The sequence below is a fragment of the Mastacembelus armatus genome, chromosome 20 (assembly GCF_900324485.2).
Source record: "Mastacembelus armatus chromosome 20, fMasArm1.2, whole genome shotgun sequence".
Lineage (NCBI taxonomy): Eukaryota > Metazoa > Chordata > Actinopteri > Synbranchiformes > Mastacembelidae > Mastacembelus > Mastacembelus armatus.
Window position 1 is genome coordinate 1043790 of NC_046652.1, and position 24405 is coordinate 1068194.

The 24405-nt window shown below is 43.8% G+C and overlaps 2 protein-coding genes and 1 pseudogene across 2 annotated transcripts in view; 1 reads left to right on the forward strand and 2 right to left on the reverse strand.

The window, feature by feature from the left end:
• The window catches only part of LOC113121952 (NACHT, LRR and PYD domains-containing protein 12-like), a 36048-nt gene extending 29948 nt beyond the window's left edge, over window positions 1–6100 (reverse strand). The window contains exon 1 of the mRNA XM_026292845.1: window positions 6046–6100. The gene's annotated coding sequence lies outside the window, so the exon portion shown is untranslated. The remainder of the gene's footprint in view (window positions 1–6045) is intronic.
• A 2868-nt stretch (window positions 6101–8968) lies between these two features.
• Window positions 8969–11139, forward strand: LOC113121953 (uncharacterized; annotated as a pseudogene).
• A 1859-nt stretch (window positions 11140–12998) lies between these two features.
• On the reverse strand, window positions 12999–23786 carry LOC113121454 (protein NLRC3-like). The gene is made up of 5 exons (XM_026291969.1): window positions 23732–23786; window positions 23369–23530; window positions 20662–20766; window positions 14957–15150; window positions 12999–14856 (listed from the first exon to the last, which is right to left on the reverse strand). Exons 2-5 carry the CDS (start codon window positions 23497–23499, stop codon window positions 13082–13084), a joined length of 2205 nt encoding a protein of 734 aa, XP_026147754.1. The 5' UTR covers window positions 23500–23530; window positions 23732–23786; the 3' UTR covers window positions 12999–13081.
• Between the last annotated feature and the right edge of the window lie 619 nt (window positions 23787–24405).

Genomic DNA, 24405 nt, shown 5'->3' on the forward strand with positions numbered 1-24405 from the left:
TGTGGTTTTTTTTAAACAACCACCCCTGCTGTTTTGCACACAGGCAAAACAGAGGTAGTAGAAGAGAAGAGCTGTGCATTATTTATTCAGGTTTTTGCACCATCACCAACCATGCCATCAGCCCCTGTTGATGAGCTTGTAAGCAGTTTCAGTTCCAAAGTTATGACTGTTATTGATTCCATTGCCCCAATTAGGACCAAGGTATTGTCAGCAAGAAAAAAGTCAAAGTCACCTTGGAGAAAAGCCACAGTGGTTAAAATTCAGAAAAGAATATGCAGACAAGCAGAACGCAGGTGGCGAAAAACCAAACTCCAGGTTCATTTCGACTTGTACAAAGAGAGTCTTCAACACTATAACCAAAAATTAAAAAATGCAAGGCAATCATTTTTCTGAGGTTATCAATAGAAACAGCAATAATGCCCGCACATTGTTTTCTGTTGTAGACAGACTCACAAACCCAGCACCCTCTGTTCCTTCTGAACTACTGCCCAAAAAGTCATGCAATGATTTTGCAGCTTTTTTCACAGACAAAATTTCAAAGATAAGACAAACTATCTCTAGCTGCAGTCCTAGGAACATGACAATATCACCTATGCCTCCTTGTTCTCCAGCGAATCTAGAACATTTTGATCTCCTTGATCACAGAGCTCTGGCAGAAACGCTTCTACAATTAAAATCTACATCATGCTGCCTTGATATTTTACCAACAAATTTTTTTAAAAATGTTTTTAACAGCTTAGCTCCAGATGTATTGCAGATTGTCAATAGTTCTCTTCAGTCAGGGCAGTTTCCCCAGACCTTAAAAACTGCTGTTATAAAACCTCTTCTTAAAAAGCCTAATCTAGATGCTTCAGGAGTAAGTAACTACAGGCCAATATCAAATCTTCCATTTTTGGGAAAAATAATTGAAAAAGTAGTTTTTCAACAAATTCACAATTTTATGGTGCAAAACAATCTTTTTAATGCACTTCAGTCTGGATTTCGCGCACACCACAGCACTGAGACTGCACTTATTAAAATTTAAAATTATTTACTGTTATGTGTTGGAGTGCTGGCAGGAGGAAAGAGTGACAGGACCCAAATGCAGGACAGAAAAGTTAATTTATTGCCCTGGATGTCCCAGGGCTCGGGAAAAACATAAATACTACCGGACGTCACGGTTAACTTACAGTTGCCGGCGAAGCGGCGTACTCTGCCACACAAGGCATATTAACAAAACACTTAATAGCTCTCAGCAATCGTCCACACTGGTTACACGGGTTAACACGAGTTAATGCTTCTGCGGCGAACAAAAGAACACAAGGAGAACTTCTAGCAGCTGGGACAACAGATAATTGGGAACAGGTGAAAACTATTAGTGACGAACATAAAACTGCCGAGGATCGAGACGGGGAGGAAAACAGGAAGTCCTTTCAGTATAAAGGTCCCCGGCAGGAAGTCCCAAAAGGGGATTCATAACATTTACATTTGAATAATGAATCCAAAACCTCTGTTTTAGTACTACTGGATCTCAGTGCTGCATTTGACACAGTTGATCATGATGTGCTGCTTGAGAGACAGAAACGTGGGTGGGAGTTAAATTGTTAAATTGTGTTAAATTGGCTAAAATCTTACTTACAAGATAGAGACTATTTTGTCTTACTTGGTAATTACGAGTCTGAGCGAACAAAAATTAAATGTGGGGTTCCTCAAGGGTCTATTCTTGGACCTCTTATTCAATATCTACATGCTGCCCCTTGCTCAGATTATGGAATACTACAACATTGACTACCATACCTATGCAGATGACACTCAACTTTATATATCAGTATCATCTCATGATTATAGTCCTCTAATTTCATTATGTGAGTGTATTAATGCAGTCAAAGAATGGATGTGCCAGAATTTTCTCCAGCTCAATACAGACAAGACCGAAGTGATTGTTTTTGGTCCCAAAAATGAAAGGTCAAAAGTCATTGCTCACCTTGACTCCATGTCATTGAAAGCTACAAATCAAGCCAGAAACCTTGGTGTTATCATTGACTCAGATCTTAATTTTAACAACCACATAAAATCCATCACTAAATCTTCCTATTACCACCTGAAAAACCTTGCTAGAATAAAAGGTTTTCTGTCTAAACAAGATGCAGAAAAACTTGTTCATGCATTTATCTTCAGTAGGTTAGATTATTGTAATGGCTTGTTTACAGGTCTTAGGAAAAAGTCAATCAGGCAGCTGTAGCTAATCCAGAATGCTGCTGCCAGAGTCCTTACAAACTCCAGGAAACTGGACTATATCACACCAGTTCTTAGATCACTACACTGGCTTCCCGTTAGTCAAAGGATAGATTTTAAAATCTTATTGCTAGTTTATAAAGCACTAAATGGTTGTGGACCAAAATATATTCAAGATGTATTAGTTCCCTATGAGGTTTCCAGACCCCTCAGGTCATCTGCGACAGGTCTACTGTGTGTTCCCAGAACCAGAACCAAACAAAGTGAAGCAGCATTCAGTTACTATGCTCCTCACTTGTGGAACAAACTTCCTGAACACCTGAGGTCTGCTCAAACTGTCAGCTCATTCAAATCAGGACTGAAAACACTGTTGTTTACTGCTGCCTTCAAATAATTGTTCATCCTTGTTTTCTTAATGTGCTTTTACATCTTATTTTAATTTACTTTATTTGATTTAAATGTATTTTATGTTAAATGTCTTTGTTTTTAGATGCTCTTTCCCATGCTTTTAAAGTAATTATATGTCTTGTAAAGCACTTTGAATTGCATAAATTTGCCTTGCCTTGCCTTAAAAGTACAGAGAGTGTCTGCCTCCTGAACCCAGGCTGAGAGCTGGTTCCACAGGAGAGGAGCTTGATAGCTAAAGGCTCTGCCTCTCATTCTGCTTTTGAGAGCGAAGTGGTCTATTTGGATAATATGGTACTATGAGATCTTTAAGGTATGAAGGAGCGTGATCATGAAGGGATTTGTATGTGAGGAGAAGAATTTTAAATTCTATTCTGTATTTTACAGGGAGCCAATGAAGAGAAGCCAATATAGGAGAAATATGATCTCTCTTGCTAGTTCCTGTCAGGACTCTGGCTGCAGCATTCTGGATTAACTGGAGGCTTTTTATGGAGATATTGGGATATCCAGATAGTAAGGAGTTACAGTAATCTAGCCTTGAGGTAACAAATGCATGCACTAGTTTTTCTGCATCATTTTGAGACAGGATGTTCCTAATTTTGGCAATGTTGTGCAGGTGAAAGAAGGCAGTTCTAGAGATTCGTTTTATGTGTGAGTTAAAGGACATGTCCTGGTCAAAAATAACTCCAAGGTTTTTCACAGTAGTGCTGGAGGCCAGGGCTATGCTATCTAAAGTAGCTATAATTTTAGAAAAGTTATTTCTGAGGTTTTTAGGCCCAAATACAATAACTTCTGTTTTCTCTGAACTTAAAAGTAGTAAGTTACTGGTCATCCAGGCCTTTATGTCAGTTAGACATGCTTGAAGTCTGGTTAACTGGTTTGTGTTAACAGGTTTAATAGATAGATACAACTGAGTGTCATCTCCATAGCTGTGGTAATTAATAAGAGTGCTTCCAAATGACATAGCCTAAAGGAAGCATGTACAGGGTGAACAGAATCGGTCCTAGCACAGAGCCTTGTGGAACTCCATAACTAACTTTTGTTCGGTGGAAGGTTCATCATGGACATGAACAAACTGGAATCTGTCCGATAAATAGGATTGGAATCATTTTAACGCTGTTCCTCTGATACTAGTCACATGCTCCAGTCTTTGTAAAATGATGTTGTGGTCAATGGTGTCGAATGCAGCACTAAGGTCTAGGAGGACAAGTATAGAAACAAGTCCACTATCTGAGGCTAAGAGAAGATCGTTGGTAACTTTTAACAGTGCTGTTTCTGTACTATGATGTGCTCTAAATCCTGATTGAAAATCTTCAAATAGTTCATTCCTGTGTAAGTGGTCTGATAGCTGCTCAGCAACAGCTTTTTCTAGGATTTTAGAAATAAATGGCAGGTTGGATATTGGTCTATAATTAGCCAAGACTCCTGGATCAAGAAGGGCTTTTTGAGTAAGATTTGATTACTGCAGTCATAAAGGCCTGTGGTACGTAGCCTGATACTAGAGATAAATTTACCAAGTCTAATAAAGATGAGTTCATTAAGGGCAGGGTGTCTTTAAGCAGTCTAGTTGGGATGGGGTCTAAGTAACACGTTGATGATTTAGATGAAGCAACTACTGATGTAAATTCAGAGAGATCTATGAACTGAGGTCCTACAGATGATTCAAGAGCTACTATAGTAGAAGATTAATTTATTGCAGGTATAGGAAGCATCTGCAGGATTTTATCTCTAATAGTTGTGATTTTATTTGTTAAGAAACTCTAAGTCATCACTGCTGAGAGCTAAGGGAACACTGGGCTCAACAGAGCTGTGACTTTTGCCTGGCTACAGTGCTGAAAAGAAACCTGGGATTGTTCTTATATTCCTCTATTAGTGATGAAGAGTATGCAGTTCTGGCTTTATGGAGAGCTTTTTTATATGTTAGTAGACTGTTTTTCCAGGCTAGATAAAAAATTCCTCTAAATTTGTGGAACACCACTTCCTTTCCAGCCTTTGTGATGCCTGCTTTAAGGTACGAATATGTAAATTATACCATGGGGCTAATCTCCTCTGATTCACTAACTTCTTTTTCAGAGGGGCCACAGTATCAAGCGTTTCCACGCAGTGAGGTTACAGCACTGTCAACAATATGATCAATTTGGTAGGGAGTGGGATTGAGGCAGCTGCCTTCAACTATGTTTATACTTGGCATAGATGTAAATAAAGATGGAATCATTTTCTTAAATTCATTAACAGCATACTCAGATAAACATCTGCTGTAGTGGAATTTTCTTCCAAACGCTGCATGATCCATCATCTTAAATTCACAGTTATTAAAGAATGATCTGACAAAACAGGATTTTGGGGAAAAACTATTAGATGTTCCATTTCGATGCCATAGGTCAGAACAAGATCAAGGGTATGATTGAAACAGTGGGTGGGTTTATTAATATTTTGAGTGAAACCAATTTAATCTAATATTGAATTAAATGCAGTGCTGAGACTGTTATTTTCAACATCTGCATGAACGTTAAAATCTCCTACTTTAATGACTTTATCTGAACTAATCACTAAATCAGACAGGAAGTCTGGAAACTCAGATAAAAACTCTGAGTAAGGGACAGGTGGACGGTACACAATGACAAGTAGAACTGGTTTTTGTGTTTTGTGAGAGACTAAGAGTGAGGCTCTCAAATGAGTTATAACTGTTCTGAGAATGAAAGTTTAATAATAAGTTTGAGTGGAAGATTGCAGCTACTCCTCCACCTCGACCTGTGCTTCGAGGAACATGATAATTTTTATGACTTTAGAGGGGTTGATTCATTCAGACTGACATATTCATCCTGCTGTATCCAGGTTTCAGTAAGACAGAGTAAGTCAATTTGGTGATCAGTTATCAAATCATTTACTAACAGAGATTTAGATGAAAGAGACCTGATATTTAATAATCCACATCTGACATAGGACATGTAGAGTGAAAAGATGAAATTAAATCCTGTGGACTCAGTGAGGAAGTTCAACCATGCAAAATAGATAAATGTGTGTTCATAAGTGCATCATTGAATTCCCCAGGAGTCTGTGGAGGAATCTGAAGTTAATGGAATGTCCTCTGAAGTGATGGAAACACACCTGTCTGTGTGTGTTCTCAACCATCAATATCAATGATCAAAGAAATATTTCTACTGCATCAAAGAAACTGGATCCATTTCCAACAAATATTAGTTCAGAGGATTTTCTGCTGACACATGTGACTCTTTAGACACAATGAGACCAACTTTCTGTGAGACTCAGTCATTTGGGACTAAAGACTGAATTTAGCCTCAGAAAAATACAAAGACAGGAAAAGAAAATCAACTTCAACAGAAGTTATGTCTGTGCAAACACTGAGTTCAAACAATAATTCAACACTAAAGATCTACAATAGTAACAAACAGTCAGTGAACTGACCCCAGAGTCTCCAGTTTTACAGTCTGGACTCTGGACAAGATTACACAGCTGCTGCACTCCTGGATCCTGCAGGTTGTTCCGACTCAGGTCCAGGTCCAGACTCAGGTCCAGGTCCAGCTTCATAGAGACCACTTCCAGCTGCAGAGAGAAGCAGAGAGAGCAGAGGTCAGAAACCAGAGGTCACAGAGACTCACTTCATCAGCAACACTCGTCTTCACATCAACTCAAACACATGATCACAACAAGCTTCTGGCTGATCTGATTGGCTGACTGTTGTCTCTCTCTCTGTCTTTCTGTCCTGAAGCCTGTCCCTGTTCTCCTCTCACAGCTTCACTGAGAAGGTTGGAGCTTTACAGGAAATCCTGGATGTTTGCTTTGATACTGACTGGGTTTAGTCCAATCCTGCTGAAAGCACCATGGACTGACTCCAGCCCTCTACTGACCTCAGAGTCTGCAGTCTACAGTCTTTACTATGGACAAGATCACACAGCTGCTGCACATCTGGATCCTGCAGGTTGTTTCCTCTTAAGTCCAGTTCTCTCAGATGGGAGGGGTTGGACTTCAGAGCTGAGACCAGATAACCACAGGTGGTCCCTGACAGCATGCAGCTTTCCAACCTGAATAAAGAAGCAAAGTTCTTGCTTGAAAGTGTTGAATGTTTCAGAATGTGTTCAGAGCTGTAGAAGGTTTAGAAAGTAGAAGTTTAGACAGTGGAAACTCCAAACAGCTGAAGCCAACAGGATGCAGGTTCAAAGCAGTCCCATCCAAAAAGCGACAAAGAGCTGTCATTAATATGAATGCCAACATGCTGCTGCTTCAATAAAGACGGAGTGACTTCAGCTCTGAAACTCTGCCAGTTCCACCTGTGGCTCCATCTATACAAACATGTTGTGCAGCCACATTTCTCTGAGAGGGAAAACAGCCTTTCCCATGAAGATCCTCAGTGTGGATCAGTCTAATATCAGCCTCATGTCTGCAGTTTAGTGTCAGCACAACTTTCACATCACATTCATCTCAGCACACAACCGAAACATGGGGTCTGACCTCAGAGTCTCCAGTCTACAGTCTGGACTCTGCAGTCCACCACACAGCTGCTGCACTCCTGGATCCCGAAGGTTGTTGTAGCTCAGGTCCAGGTGTCTCAGATGGGAGGGGTTGGACTTCAGAGCTGAGACCAGATAACCACAGCTGGTATTTGACAAACTGCAATTCCTCAACCTGAATAAAGAAGAAAGATCAACTTTTTTTTTTCTTATTGAACAAACATGAACAATGAATAGAACAACACAATATTATAAATACAACACAAGTGTCAATAGAAACTGGTCCATCCAGGCTGTTATGATGAAATTAGCTGAGGTGTGAATTGATGTCACATTAACATGAAGAAGAAAGTGCAGAAAGATGAAAAATCTCTGACTTTAATTCAAAGTCATTGTGAGAAACAGGAATTTCCATGTGATGTTTTAAATTCGATTCATATGGAGTTAAACTTTCCAACATTTGGTCATGTTGGGTGGGATTGGTTCATTTGACACAGTGGTGTTCGGCCTTTTAGCCTTGCTAGTCTTGGCCCATGAGGCAGTAGCAAGGCAGGTTTTGACGCCACACAGCAGCTTCTTTCTTTAAAGCCAAAATATTTCCACACAACTGACACACTGTTCCTCTTTGGCACTAAAGTTTCCATAGAGTCGGGTTCTGTGGAGCCCGAGGCCACTGGACAACAGATCAAGGTCCAATAGCAACATGGATCAAGGTAATGCTTTGTCTGTCAACTGATCTACTGTTTCTTACATGTTGGGACCAGAGTGTCCTCACAGGACTTTGTCCATTTCAAATGACTGAATGAGTGATTATTAGGCTGCACTAACTGGGATTCCCAACAGGTGAGTCCAAGGTCAACCACCTGCTCCAAATCCAATGGCAACATCTAAAGAGGGGCCAATAATCTAGTCCAGGACTTGTTTGGATTTCTGTGTGGAAGAAGCTGTCTGGAAGTTGAGGTTCAGGTTGCACTTAGGGTTCACCAAGTAGTGATTCTGGTTTGGCTTTGTCTCCAGGAAATCAATGGAAGTCAATGGAATGTCCTCTGAAGTGATGGAAACACACCTGTCTGTGTGTGTTCTCAACCATCAATATCAATGATCAAAGAAATATTTCTACTGTATCAAAGAAACTGGATCCATTTCCAACAAATATTAGTTCAGAGGATTTTCTGCTGACACGTGTGACTCTTTAGACACAATGAGACCAACTTTCTGTGAGACTCAGTCATTTGGGACTAAAGACTGAATTTAGCCTCAGAAAAATCCAAAGACAGGAAAAGAAAATCAACCTCAATAGAAGTTCTCTTTCATATCATTCGTTTCGTGTCTCACTATGGGAACGCCTCCAGCGTGACCGCATCAGAAGCTTGGGGGCTGGCACTAGTGACGACTATGTCAGGAGGGGCGGGGACCCTCCCCCTATATAATAGGCTGAGCGTCAGTAGTCATTCAAAAACCTCTTCTTGCTTCTCACAGAATCCTGAAGACAACTGTGCTATCGGCGCTAAAGCTAACCTGTCCACAGATTCGAGTGAAAACACCGTCACCGGGCGCTTTGTGCTTTACAGTACGGTTGTTCTGTAGCTGATGAGCAGTAGCGATACTATTCTAGCTGGGACACTCACCCGGTGTGTGCAGCGTGTCTGGGCTTACCCCATGCTCAGGCCACCATGGTGGGAGACATCCCACGGGCATCATCTCCTCTGGATCTTGACATGCAGGACATGTGCAAACGTGCAGCTGCCAGGCTTCACATCTTGTGGCCCGCAAATCAAGCTGAGGCAGTGAAATCTCGCTTTGATGGAAAGAAACTGCCAAAAGCCAAGAAGATAGATGTTGCCAATATTTCCAGAGTTGCTGGATGAGATAGCAGCAACATGGAAAAGCAGGCCATACAGCGAGAAGCACCCCATTGTGGGAGGCTCCCTGTTGGACTGCAAGGAAATGGAGAAACACGGGCTCCACCACATGCCGCCCATAGAGCCGCTAGTAGCGACCCACCTCCACCCGAAGACGTCTCCGTCGTCCTCGGCTCTTTTAGCAAGAGCCCCTGGTTCACGATCAAGGAAAAAGAGGAACTCCTCGAAACTCCAGTCTCCAGTCTCTTTGGTGTGGCTGTTGCCTCCATGCAAAAGAGATGTGAGGAGAAAAAGAGAGATGACGAGGCACTGAAGCTTTGTATGCCAAGGAAGGCTCCTGTCGTTCCCGGCACATCACACCTGTCATACGCGCAGTCAGTCTCTCATCCAGTCCCTGCTTTCCGGACCCCCAAAGTGTCCAAAACACAGGGAGTCCCACAAGGCGAGTCCGCAAGCATTCTCTTGGAAGAAATTTCTTCTTTGAGACAAAAATAGTGGTTCCTCCTGAGCAGACTGACAGCAGTTTATACTCGAGGTATTTCCTGGTTCCAAAAAAAAAAAAGGGGGGGGGGGGGGTTTACCATTCTGGACCCCAGTGTCCTCTGTGCACCATCTAAGGAAATACAGTTTCAGGATGCTGACTCATGCCTCTCTGCTACGATTTGTTCGAGCAGGCGCCTGGTTCACTTCAATAGATCTGAAGGATGCCCATTTCCACATTCTGGTGTATCCCCCATTCTGGAAATATCTTCAGTTCGCTTTCCAAGGGGGCAGCATACGAGTTCATGGTGCTGCCTTTTGGTCTGTCTTTGAGCCTGAGGGTATTTGTGAAATGCACCGAGGCGGCAGTAACCCCGCCCAGGGAGAGGGGTATTTGAGTGGCCACGTACATTGATGACTGGCTAGTCGCGGCCCCTACCTGCGAAGAAGTGGCCTGTCTCACAAATGTTCTCATAAAACATCTGGTGAGGCTGGGTTTCCAGCTGAATATAGAAAAGAGTGTGTCACCTACTCAGCGCATAACCTTCATAGGGCTAACGTTGGACTCCCACCAAGCCACAGCTTTCCTGTCATCGGAAAAAGTAGAGACCATGCATGCCAACCTGGCATTGTTTCATAGGGGCAACATGGTCACACTCAGACAGTGCCAAAGGCTGTTGGGCTTGATGGCATCTTCGGTGGTAGTAATACCACTGGGTTGCCTGTACATGAGGGGCACCCAGCGCTGGCTGGCCTGCCTGGGTCTGGATCCCCTCCGCGAGGGTCACTACCGGTTGAGAGTTTCGGCAGACTGCTCACTAGCTGTGCATCAATGGAGGGTGCCATGGTTTCTGACCCAGGACGACTCCATGGGTTCCATCTCAACCAGGAAAGTGATCTCCACAGATGCCTCCCTTGTAGGCTGGGGTGCCACACATGAAGGGAGGACAGTGAATGGGAGGTGGGGCCATCACATGAGCCACATCCACATAAACTGTCTGGAGCTGATGGCTGTCCACCTAGCTCTGAGACATTTCCTTCCCTGGATGCAAGGACATCACATTTTAGTGAGAACGGACATCTCCACTGTGGTGGCCTATATCAACAGACAAGGGGGGCTGAGATCCCCAAGTTTACACACACAAGCACACAGTCTGCATCAGTGTACATTTCAAGTCACTGAGAGCTACTCATGTGCCAGGTGTATTGAACTATGGGGTGGACCTGCTGTCCAGGGGAAACCCACTCTATGCAGACTGGAAGCTCCATCCAGGGGTGGTGGAGCAAATTTGGCAGCAGTTCGGACAGGCGAAAGTGGATGTCTATGCGTCAATGGAGAATGCCCAGTGTCCCCCGTTCTTCTCCCTGCATGACCAGAGGGCCCCACTGGGGGTTTATGCACTGGCTCACGAGTGGCTGTTTACCCTCCTCTATGCATTTCCCCCCATAGCTCTCATCCCTCCAACTCTGGCCAGAATGAGGAGAAGGGTCAACCCATGATCCTAGTGGCACCATATTGGCCAGGGAAACACTGGGTGGCACAGATATTTCAACTGCTGGTGGGCCCTTCTTGGTGACTGCCATTACGCAGGGACCTTTTATCCTAGGAGCGGGGGGAAGTGTTTCACCCCCACCCAGGAAGACTAGATCTGTGGGCTTGGCCCTTGAGCGGTTCAACCTGGATACGGTGGGACTCCCTAGCAGCGTAACTGAAACTATGCAATGTGCTAGAGCCTCTTCAACTAGGACATTGTACGGGCTTAAGTGGCAGGTGTTTGAGAGCTGGTGCTCGGAATCACAGGCCGTTCCTTTTCAATGTTCTGTGGCAATTGTCCTATCATTTCTGCAGAATCTGATTGAGAGAGGAAAATCCTTCTCAACCATTAAGGTGTACCTGGCGGCTATTTCTGCCTGCCATGTTGGGTTTACTGGGAAGACAGTAGCCCAACATCCTCTAGTGTGCCAATTCATGAAGGGTGGACATCATAAGTTGCCAGTATCTAGGCCACTAACACCACTTTGGGAACTTCCCACTGTATTAGAGGCTCTTTCATGTCCACCTTTTGAACCCTTGGGTCAGGTGGAACTAAAGGTGCTTTAAAGACAGCCCTGCTACTGGCTCTGGTTTCAGCCAAGCGTGTGAGTGAAATTTATGTGTTGTCTGTGCATCAGGAGTGTTTCCAATTCTCTCCAGGAGATATAAGGGTCAGCATGCGACCTAACCCAGGTTTCGTCCCAAAGGTTGTAGGGTCATGCTCTCCAAAAGATTTGGTGGCTTTCCATCCACCGCCTTTCTCCTCAGAGGAGCACCGGCGTCTGCATTCTATGTGTCCAGTCTGTGCCCTATGGATCTATATGGACAGGACTCAGGGATTCAGGTGAAGTGATCAGTTGTTTGTGTCCTGGGAAAAGCCACATGTGGGGAAGCCTGTCTCAAAACAGCGTCTTTCCTACTGGATTGTTGACACTGTAGCTCTAGCTTACATTAGGAAAGGTCTTCAGCCTCCCCCTAGTCTATGGGCTCACTCCACCAGGGGTCTAGCGGCCTCCTGGGCTCTTTTTAAAGGAATGTCTGTTCAGGAACTGTGTGCTGCTGTATGTTGGGCTTTGCCCCACACCTTTGCACGGTTTTATAAATTGGATGTTACAGCTCAACCCTAGCACATTCTGTCCTTGGTGTGGGGACTTCACAGAGTACAGCCCCCACCATGTGATGCACCACTAAGGACAGTTGTCTTTCTCACAGGCGTCTGGCAGTCTGGGACTTGGTATATCTCCCATATTTGAGACACAAAACGAATGCTTTGAAAGAGAACTGCTAGTCAGAGAACCGGGGTTATAGCCATAACCTCTAGTTATGTCTGTGCAAACACTGAGTTCAAACAATAATTCAACACTAAAGAGTTACAATAGGAAGAATCAGTCAGTGAACTGACCTCAGAGTCTCCAGTCTACAGTGTGGACTCTGCAGTCCAACACACAGCTGCTGCACTCCTGAATCCTGCAGGTCGTTGTTCCATCCCAAGTTCAATTCTGTCAGATGGGAGGGGTTGGACTTCAGAGCTGAGACCACGACTTCACAGTGAGTCTCTGAGAGTCCAGATTTAACAAGTCTGTGAGGACACATATATTAGAAAAGCTGTTATTATGACAGAGACAACATATTGAGTTGAATCACTTGATGTCAAACAGGGACATGTCCTGTTGTGTCTTCACATCAGTGATTCAGCTGATCTTCTCTCAGTGGGTTGGACATGAAATAAGAATTCTTCTCACTCTGTCACACTGCACACGCTTCATCTTTGTTCTGCTTTCATCTTGGACAGGAAGCAGAGAAAACTGAGTTCCTTTGGAACTTCCACAACAGGCCTGTCCCTGTTTATTCCAATGTTGGACATTTGTTCACATGTGGCAGAGAAACATCAGTGTGTGAAGAGAAACAGAAGAAAAATGTGTCCCATGGAAAAACCATTGGAAAGAAAAAGAAGAACTGTGTTCATTCACTGGACAGATAGAAAAAAACAACAGGAACATCTGCAGCTTTTGGAGTGACACCATTTGGAACAGCTCAAGAACATCTGGGACAAGATCCAGCTGCTGTCATTATCACAATAAACAAGAGGAACATTATGGTGATGATCACATCTGGACTTACACAGCCTTTCTGCAGTTCCTCACAGCTGGAATCAGTCTCTGTCGTCCCTGGACTGATGTGTTGTACTTACTCAGGTCCAATTCATCTGGAACCTCCTCTGACATCTGCAGCATGTAGGCCAGAGCTGAGCACTGGATCTCAGAGAATCTCTTCTCTGATCTCTTCTTTGACTTAAGAAACTTTTGGATCTCCTGATGGACTGAGTGGTCATTCAGCTCCATCAGACAGTGGAAGATGTTGATGCTCCTGTCAGGAGAGATATCATCTATGTTCATCTCCTTCAGGTTGTTGATGGCTCTCTGGATTGTTTTTGGACTGGTCTGGTCTGTCTGATGCCGCAGGTCTCCAAAGACTCTCTGGTTGGACTCCAGAAAGAGGCCATGAAGGAAGCGGATAAACAGGTCCAGATGACCACTTTTACTTTTCAGGGATTTCTCCATGACTCTCAACAGGAAGTCATTTAGGGTTTGTGCTAAGAACTTCTCCAGTACCTGTGTCTTCCTGTCGGTGTAACAGTGGACCATGTAGACTGCAGCCAGAAACTCCTGAACACTCAGATGAACAAAGTAGTAGACTGATTTCTGGAAGATCACACTCTCTCTTTTGAAGATCTCTGTACAGACTCCTGAGTACACCGAGGCCTCTGGGACATCCAGACCACACTGCTCCAGGTCTTCTTGGTAGAACATGATGTTTCCTTCCTCCAGATGTTCAAACGCCAGCCTCCCCAGCTTCAGAAGAACTTCCTTGTCAGCCTCCGTCAGCTGCCGTGGACTCGTCTCATGTCCCTCATGCTTCTTCCTGTTTGTCTGAACCAGCAGAAAGTGTGAGTACAGGTCAGTCAGGGTCTTGGGCAGCTCTCCTCTCTGCTCTGTGGTCAACATGTGCTCCAGAACTGTAGCAGTGATCCAGCAGAAGACTGGGATTTGACACATGATGTGGAGGCTCCTGGATGCCTTGATGTGTGAGATGATTCTGCTGGACAGCTCTTCATCCCTGGATCTCCTCCTGAAGTACTCGTCCTTCTGGGCGTCAGTGAAGCCTCGGACTTCTGTCAGCCTGTCCACACACGTGGGAGGGATCCGATTGGCCGCCGTGGGTCGGGAAGTTATCCAGACCAGAGCCAAGGGAAGCAGATTCCCCTGGATGAGGTTTGTCAGCAGCTCGTTGACTGAGGCCTCCTGTGTGACATCAGACACCACCTTCCTGTTATTGAAATCCAGTGAAAGTCTGCTTTCATCCAGGCCGTCAAAGATGAACAGAACTTTACAGACAGCCAGCTGCTCTGCTGTGACCTTCTGTAATGTTGGATAGAAAACATGGAGCAGCCTGAGAAGACTGATCTGCTCATCTCTGATCAGGTTCAGCTCCCTGAACGAAAGCAGGACCAGCAGACTGACGTTTTGGTTTTCTGAGCCCTGTGCCCACTCCAGACTGAACTTCTGCACTGAGAAGGTTTTTCCAACACCAGCGACGCCGTTGGTCAGAACCACTCTGATGGGTCCCTGCTGGTCAGGGGAGGCTTTAAAGATCTCGTGGCACTTGATTGGAGTGTCATGGAGGGTCTCCATCTTGGAAGTGGTCTCCAGCTGCCTGACCTCATGTTGGGTATTAACGTCTTCACTCAGTCCCTCTGTGATGTAGAGCTCAGTGTAGATCCTGTTGAGGAGGGTTCCACTTCCTATTGGATCAGGTCCTTCAGTCACACGTTCACATCTTGTCCTCAGACTGGTCTTATGTTGATCTAAAACCTGCTGCAGTCCAGAGTCCACTGGAAGACAAGAAAAAGGGTCCAATTAAACACGTTTGTGTGACACAGAATCTCGACTGTGAAGGACCAACACAAATGTAGAACAATCAGTGAGTCCTACTGGTTCTGGGCCTTTTTCCACACTGGGGACAGGGACAGTCTCCTGGTGAACCAGACTGGTCCCAGTATGAGGTGATGCACTGTCTGCAGAACCACTGTCCACAGCTGGTAGAGACTGGATCCTTCAGGACGTCCTGACACAAAGTACAGCTGGACAGTCGCTGCTCCTCAGAGACCTGAGTCCTAGTCCTGTCCCTGTGGACATGAAGCAAACTGGGATTAGTTGAGGTGGAGACATGTTGAGTGAGGAAACTTTCTTATTGTTTGACTGGACAAAAGCTGGAAACTCCCAGCTGTCTCCCAGCTGGCTTTAAAATCAGTTTTCCTCCACAGCTGAACTGGCTGATAATGAAGTTTGGAATCTGATCAACATTCAACACTGAGTTTGTCAGTTTGCAAAGGTTTGCAGCTCAACATCAAGATGATCCAGTGAGATCTTCATTGAGGGAAAGAAAGAAGAGAGAAGAAGAGAAATATGGTGAGAAACAGAAAAAGTGATAAGACAGAAACATTTCCATGTGACAGCAGAAATAAAGTCATCAAACAATGAGACTCCTCAGTCTGAACAAAGGAGATGGAATCATTTTACTAACTCGAGTGAAAAAGAACCAACTTCCTTTTCCAAAGTGCATCAATGACACAAGGTCTGGAAGTGGATCAATCCCTTCAAAGCTGCACAATAACAGCAGGAAACTGAAGGAGAACTGCATGTTGGAGTTTTTTGGAAGGGTTTCAACCACTGCATTCCTGATGCAACAGCAGCACCAGGAGACTGCAAACATAAGACTGGGAACAACTAGGATGTTTTCAGTCACTACCACTGTAGACAGACTGAGCTCTATTTCAATGCAGACTGTGGAGACACTGCTGTAGCTGTCTTGGAGGAGGAGCTTGATGGATTTTCAATGTATTGATGTGTTTGACTACTTCCATATTATTATTGGATATTTCTACGTGTATTATGGATTTCAGAACACTGGGATTACTAACTTTGATGCAATACCTTCAAAATATCCATGTTCCTGTTCCATACCAGAGGGAAACCAACAGGATTTTTGGACATCCAATGAATTAACACCATAACAACATACCACAGCCTGTCACTACCAACAGCTTCCAGTCCAACTGCTGACAAAGGACTGAAAGAACCATTGTACCTCAGCGTCCAAGCACAGATGTGCCACATCTGCTTCCTCATCTCTTCTTCCTGTCTACATACAGGACCTACCAGAACACAGAGACTTCCCTCCAACCTTTAGGACTGAAACCAAAACCATTTGTCATATGGCTCTTGTCTCTCTTTGACACCTCACAGTGTGATGTTCGATTCAAATGATGGTGTGTCACTTGTTTGGTCTGTGTCTCTTTAAGTGTTTAAGACACTACAGTTTAGAAAAGAAGTGGATTTGACTGTTTCTTTCTAACAAGCTGTGAACAAGAATTTATTCTCTGTGTTTTCATCAGAAGTTTCTCTTCTAAAACAAATCATCTGTTGAACACTCATATCTAACAGGTTCCTTATACTGGGCTGTGAAATTCAATTCAAATCAATTCAATTCAATTCAATTTTATTTGTATAGCGCCAAATTACAATACAAATCATCTCAAGGCATTTTACGAAAACTAAAACTAAAAACCCAACAATTCCCTTACAAGCAAGCACTTGGCGACAGAGGAGAGGAAAACCTCCAACAGAACCGGGCTCAGTTTGGGCGGCCATCTGCCTCGACCGGTTGGGGTGAGTGGATAGAGCAGAGAGAAAACAATAGCAACAATAAACAACAAATAGACAGTGCAGGTTGGTCGGGCCAGTAACTGCACATCAGCAATATACAGCTCCAGGACCAGGGACACCTGCAGAAAGTACAGAGAGAACAGAGAGAGAGGGAGAGAGCACAAACTAGGGGAGAGAGAGAGCACAAGGTTAGTGACATTCACTGGTGGAATATACATGTGAGGTGGAAGGAGAGGAAGAGAGGGGAGGGGAAGAGAGGGGGGTTAGGGTAGGGGAGCTCAGTGCATCGATGGTCCTCGGGCAGTCTAGGCCTATAGCAGCATAACTAAGGGATGGTTCAGGGTTGCCTGAAGCCAGCCCTAACTATATGCTTTGTCAAAGAGGAAGGTTTTAAGTCTAAGCCTTAAAAGTACAGAGAGTGTCTGCCTCCTGAACCCAGGAGAGAAGCTTGATAACTAAAGGCTCTGCCTCCCATTCTGCTTTTGGAAACTCTGGGAACCACAAATAGACCTGCACGCTGAGAGCGAAGTGGTCTATTGGGATAATATGGTACTATGAGGTCTTTAAGGTATGAAGGAGCTTGATTATGAAGGGATTTGTATGTGAGAAGAAGGATTTTAAATTCTATTCTGTATTTTACAGGGAGCCAATGAAGAGAAGCCAATATAGGAGAAATATGATCTGTCTTGCTAGTTCCTGTCAGAACTCTGGCTGCGGCATTCTGGATTAATTGGAGGCTTTTTATGGAGATATTGGGACATCCAGATAGTAATGAGTTACAGTAATCTAGCCTTGAGGTAACAAATGCATGGACTAGTTTTTCTGCATCATTTTGAGACAGGATGTTCCTAATTTTGGCAATGTTGCGCAGGTGAAAGAAGGCAGTTCTAGAGATTTGTTTTATGTGTGAGTTAAAGGACATGTCCTGGTCAAAAATAACTCCAATGTTTTTTACAGTAGTGCTGGAGGCCAGGGCTATGCTATCTAAAGTAGCTATAATTTTACAAAAGTTATTTCTGAGATTTTTTGGCCCAAATACAATGACTTCTGTTAAAAAGTAAAAAGTTACTGGTCATCCAGGCCTTTATGTCAGTTAGACACGCTTGAAGTCTGCTTAACTGGTTTGTGTTAACAGGTTTAATAGATAGATACAACTGAGTGTCATCTGCATAGCAGTGGTAATTAATAGAGTGCTTCCTAATGACATAGCCTAAAGGAAGCATGTACAGGGTGAACAGAATCGGTCCTAGCACAGAGCCTTGTGGAACTCCATAACTAACTTTTGTTCGTGTGGAAGGTTCATCATGGACATGAACAAAAGGAATCTGTCCGATAAATAGGACTGGACCCACTTTAACATTTTCCTGTGTAAGTGGTCTGACAGCTGCTTAGCAACAGCTTTTTCTAGGATTTTACAAATAAATGGCAAGTTGGATATTGGTCCATAATTAGCCAAGACTCCTGGATCAAGACTAGGCTTTTTGAGTAAGGGTTTGATTACTGCAGTCTTAAAGGCCTGTGGTACATAGCCTGATACTAGAGATAAATTTACCAAGTCTAATAAAGATGAGTTAATTAATGGCAGGGTGTCTTTAAGCAGTCTAGTCGCGATGGGGTCTAAGAGACACGTTGATGATTTCAATGAAGCAACTACTGATGTAAATTCAGAGAGATCTATGGGAGAGAAGCAGTCTAAACATATCTGAGGTCTTACGAATATGTAAATTATACCATGGGGCTAGTCTTCTCTGACTCACTAACTTCTTTTTCAGAGGGGCCACAGTATCAAGCGTTTCACACAGTGAGGCTACAGCACTGTCAACAATATGATCAATTTGGTAGGGAGTGGGATTGAGGCAGCTGCCCTCCACTATGTTTATACTTGGCATAGATGTAAATAAAAATGGAATCATTTTCTTAAATTTATTAACAGTGTTGTCAGATAAACATCTGCTGTAGTGGAATTTTCTTCCAAACGCTGCATGATCCATCATCTTAAATTCAAAAGTTATTAAAGAATGATCTGACAAAACAGGATTTTGGGGAAAAACTATTAGATGTTCAATTTCGATGCCATAGGTCGGTACAAGATCAAGGGTGCGATTAAAACAGTGGGTGGGTTCATTAACATTTTGAGTGAAACCAATTGAATCTAATATAGAATTAAATGCAGTGCTGAGGCTGTTATTTTCAACATCTACATGAATGTTAAAATCTCCCACTATAATGACTTTATCTGAACTAAGCACTAAATCAGACAGGAAGTCTGGGAATTCAGTTAAAAACTCTGAGTAAGGGACAGGTGGATGGTACCCAAATGACAAGTAGAACTGGTTTTTGTGTTTTCCAGTTTGGATGTGAGACACTAAGAGTGAAGCTCTCAAATGAGTTATAACTGTTCTGAGGATGAAAGTTTAATAATAAGTTTGAGTAGAAGATTGCAGCTACTCCTCCACCTCAACCTGTGCTTCGAGGAACATGATAATTTTTATGACTGAGGGAGGTTGATTCATTCAGACTGACATATTCATCCTGCTGTAACCTGGTTTCAGTAAGATAGAGTAAGTCAATTTGGTGATCAGTTATCAAATCATTTACTAACAGAGATTAGTAAATGCGTCTCTGCGTCCCGGTCCCCACTCTGGATTGTCAGGCTTTAGGTTGGCTAATAAACTCGGCCAAATTTCTAGAGATGAGAGCTGCACCATTCAAAGTGGGATGGATACCGTCCCCCGCTATCAGACCGGGTTTTCCCCAGAAAGTGGCCCAATTGTCTATGAAGCCCACATCGTTTGCTGGACACCACCTAGACAGCCAGCGACGGAACGACGTCATGCAGCTAAATATGTCAAAGGAATTAGTGACTTCCTGTTGGCGGTCGACCACGGGAATCTAGATGTTCCCTGACATGAAGGTTTGAAATGGGGATTGATCCCAAAGTGCATGTCAAACTGAGCCACGCTGGAACCAGAAACCTGCAAAGAAGCTCCAGAAGCAGGGTGTGGACTTCCCAGAGCCCACCAATCTGAAGCAGATTTAGTTCTGAATCAGAAGCCACAACTTGCAGAGCTTCTACCAATCAGACGATGGCAGCCAGCTCAGGAAACACACACAGGACTTCCACCCCTTGGTCTGCAGAGGTCATTCAGAAGCTTAGTCAAAGTTTCTTTAAGTTGTGTCGTCTGCGTCTTTTCGTACTTGGGTTTTAATCTTCAAGTTGTTTTGACCTTTTTAGTTCCACTCCATGTAGAAACAGGAAGAACAGTGTTGGAAATTCAAAGCCAGAACTTTCTGTCAATGAGTCTAAACAAAGTTTTATCTGTAGCCTGTAGGAGGCTCTGACGTTGTAGAATCATACACCAGCTGCTCTTCTGCACAAACAAAAATATTTGATCTGAAAAACATCTAATCTGACTTTTTCAAACTGGGTGTAGCATCGAACCAGAAACTTGCCCAGGCCTAATGTGTTCACACACAGTGTCTCTGCAGAGCAGAACAGCAAGAGACACTGCAGTATGTTTGTGGTGCCCTGGCTGTGGCTTTGCATCAGGAATGTTGTGGTTTTAATCCTGCACTGGGCGAAAAAATCCAAAGTGCAGTTCCTCTTTCTGCTACCAGGTGTCGCAAAACCTATTAGCCTGTTTGTGGATGCACAAACGTACAGATGCAACTTTTTGACACTTCTTGTGTGTGTGATAAAACGTTTTTAACAATCTGAACATTTTTACAGTTTTGCACTCAGTAGGTGTGTGTGTGTGTGATAATATATGAAAACTGGGGACTATTTTTTTCCTTCTGACTACAGGCAGACTATACGAAGGCTCTGGACTACACACTGTGTTCACACAAAGACAGGAATCTGCAAACACAGAGTTTGGGGAATCTAGTCCCTGGTGCCTACTTGGTGCCTTCAAATCTGTCTAAGAACTGACTCATCTTCAGCTCAGTTCACATTAGAAACAGGCTCTTACTTGGTGTCTGAAGGTCCAGGTTCAGGACTGAAGGTTGGAGGATCTCCTTTGGACTGGTCACTCTTCACAGACAGACAGATGGATCCTGGAGAACCTCGTTTTCGTCTGGGATACCGCCAAATGCAAACAGAAACATGGTTTTATTGATATCCCATCAGTCACTGATCAGTTCTCTGTCTCTGGAGCTCTGAGTCCACAAACTGCTGATCCTGTTCCACAGCCAGGAAGTTTGAAAGTTTCTAAAGGACTGAGCTTTTCTCTGGGACTGACAGCTGTCAGAGACGCTGAGAGGAAAACAGGACAGAACTCAGGATGGAGCTGAAGTCAGAACCACCCACTGGGATGAGCAGGATGCTGACAATCGGCTGGTAACCATAGCGACGGCAGACAGAGAGGAGATCTAACTGACGCAGCCTGACGTCATTTTATAACCAGACATTGCTAAGCTAACGTTAGCTAACTTCCACAGATATTCAAGTACTGAGCTGAGTGACGTTGGCCAAGGAAACTACTTAGCTGACGTTCCATAAAGATACACAGACTGAGACCACGTTAGGAGGATCCAGGCCTGAACCTTTGGAGGAAATAATCTGGGATTTTTTGGAGAAACATCACAATATGTGATTTTTGTCCTTCTCTATTTCTTAGTGAACAGAAGCTTTTTACTGGCAGTGACAGCAGGAAGACGAACCAACATCCTCACATGCACTAGTGGTGCTGAGGGTCACTGCTGTTAAATATCCTTTTGCATGAAACTGGATTACTGCTTTTCCTGGTCTCTCTAGAACCAGTTGATCCAGGCTGGAGAGGCTGAGCTTGGACATCAAACTGGTCAGTACAGCAGGAAACACAAAACAAATAGATTCTCTTTTCTTCTTTCACTGATCAAACTCTGCAGATCTGATACCAGACTTTGAGGACTGGGATGAAACCAGAACCCAAAGCTCTCCAACATCAGCCTGATAAATAAACTCACACTAGTCTCCTTTGGACTGATCTGACACAGAGTTTTCCCCAGCATCACCATGTGTGGACAATAAATAGAGGCTCTGACCCAAACCAGGAAAGGGTTCTGTTAATGCCTGACTTGGGCTTCGGACCTATGAAGTGGCCTGGTAAGGTCATAGGCCACCTGACAGCATCAACAAGTACTTTGAGGGGGGTCAGCATGTGATGAAACTATATTGGTCATTTACATTCAGGAAGATGAACACATTTACAGTTTTGTACTCAGTAGGGGTGTGTGTGTGTGTGTGTGTGTAAGAAATGGTCGAATGATGAGCATCTCCACCTTTTTTTAAAGACTGCAGGCAGAGTCCAACAGAGCGACTGAATAAATAGGCCACAGAATCAACATGCTAGATAAGATCAGATATTAGAATTGAACAATAGCTCAGCTCATCAATAAAATAATATCTACTCTCAGTCGTGTTGTTAGACTTGAGAGCAGAACTTTGCCTGCATCGTTGGAGGAGGGGGAGGAATCTGATGTGGCACATGGAGACACAAAGTATTTCCATGGTAGCAGATGCAGGTGCTGCACAGACAAAGTAAATCCTTAGCCCTGCACAATAAACAATGAATGACACTGTGTTAATGCTGATACAACAAAGCTCTAGAGGGGAATCTAGAAACAGGTTGGACTGTGATAACACAAGCTGATTCAAACTGGGCTTCCTTCAACATCAACTGATCATTGATGAATTCAGAATCAATACTACTGAGACCATCTATGTTCACTGACAGAAGGGCCAGATGGTTGAGCCTGTTCTGGCCCAGACTGTGTTAGGTTTTATGAGTTTAATAATCAGTCAGAAAAGCGGCCGACAAACAGAGACACCAAACCTAAACCCTGATCAGAGAGCAGAGCATAAAGCACAGCTCTGTTTCTTTAATGGGCTGTTCCTCATTGGTGCCACAATCTTACGCATTAACATTAACGCTGCACATGTGTTTGCATCCAAAAAGCAGCTGTGTTCATTGGGACTGGTTGGCTCAGTGAACTACTGTGCTGCACAGTATTGAGCTGTGTCTCATATTCCATCCTTTGTGGACCTGCTTTGGCTGCGTAGAGTCAAAGTGATGCAGAGACATTTAATAATACTAAGAACTAACCACGTTAGCTCTGCAGCTGGAGCTGACGCTCTAGACTGGATGTTCACGTCCTTTCTCACTCGCTGTGAACTGCAGTGAAAAAACCAACCAGTCAACAGAGGTGTGCAAGGGGAGGGACTGTTACCATGGAGATGGTTTTCCACCTGGAAGGTGTGAATTCCCTCTGACGACTGCATTTAAATGCAGACGAAGAGCTTCGGTCTATTGTTTCTGTTGGGGACTACACTAACTACTGACACGGCCTCTTAGAAATTCCAACCACAAATATGTTGATTAGTGTCAGTCGGCCTGAAATGTTTCCAGGAAACAGGTTTTTTCTGACTAAATATCTGATCCTCCAGCACAAAAGTCAATTTTCTGCCTACAGCCTAAATTTGATATATTCTATATATATTTAAAGTTGGATATCTCCTCTCAACCATAGAGTGCAGCTCAAAGGGAAGCCAACGGGTCTCCTGCACCACAGCACTGCATTGTTTTGTTTTTTTTAATTAATCACAGGAAAGGACACCTGATGTTAGTGGATCAGGATTTTGTCTTCCAGACCACAGACTCATCTTCAGCTCAGTTTCCATTAGAAACTGTATCTTACCCTGAGTCCGAGGGTCCAGGTTCCTGACTAAGGTCTGGAGGAAGAGGTTTGGACTGGTCACTCTTGATGGACAGACAGCTGGATCCTGCAGACCCTGGTCTGTCCTCCTCTTCCCCCCCACAAAGACTCATCTTCTGCAGTTTGAGAGGGAAACCAGGGACCCTGGAGACCAGAGGAACAAACCCAGTCAGCTGTCCCCCTGTAACAGCAGCAGCTTCTTATTGATTGGACATTAGTTTGATGGAACCATCCCAGAGACACAGTGTGACTGTGAGATCAGGAAACACAAGTCTAAACCAGACTCAGTCCCAACATTCATCAATGAGATGGATCAATATGTGCAGGTGTCATATTAACACTCACCCTGCTTCCCACTTCCTGTTTCCTCCTCCTTCTTCTCTGTGGACTTTAAAATGGAGTCTGACTTCACACTTTGCTCTTCTTCACATGTGGCAGTGAGTGGACGCTCTGCAACACAAACAGGACGTCAACAACATCACAGGAAGTTCTCAGAGTCGCTCCCAGTGGAAATGGTCCCTCCAGAGGCCAGCTGCAGCTGGAGGGACTTCAACTCAGGAAAACTACAGGTCACAGCAGAAACATCAGTCGATCCACTGATGGAAAATTAAACTGTTCCGTCATACTTCAGTCCAAAGAAGAAAAAACAGCTGTGGTTCTTTGTTTCCTGTCCCACTGACTGAATCACAAGGCATTTGGTGTCGTTTTATGCTCATTGTTCATTTCTTTGTTGTTGTTTTGCATCTTTTTGGTTCAGTTTTTGAAACTAACTAGAAATATGTACTTTGAAGTACACAGCAAATAAACTGTGATATATACTGAGTTAGTACTCACATTACACTCCAATCCTTTTAGCTTATTTGCAGAAAGACTAGTCCAACCAGGACCCCAAGCCCACTCACTACACAACAAAGGCCAGGACATGGTCCCAGCAGCTGGTACTCTGAGGGTCCAGGTACCAACAAGTGGACAACATGAATTAAATCCAACACAACAACACACACAATGTGACTATTTAC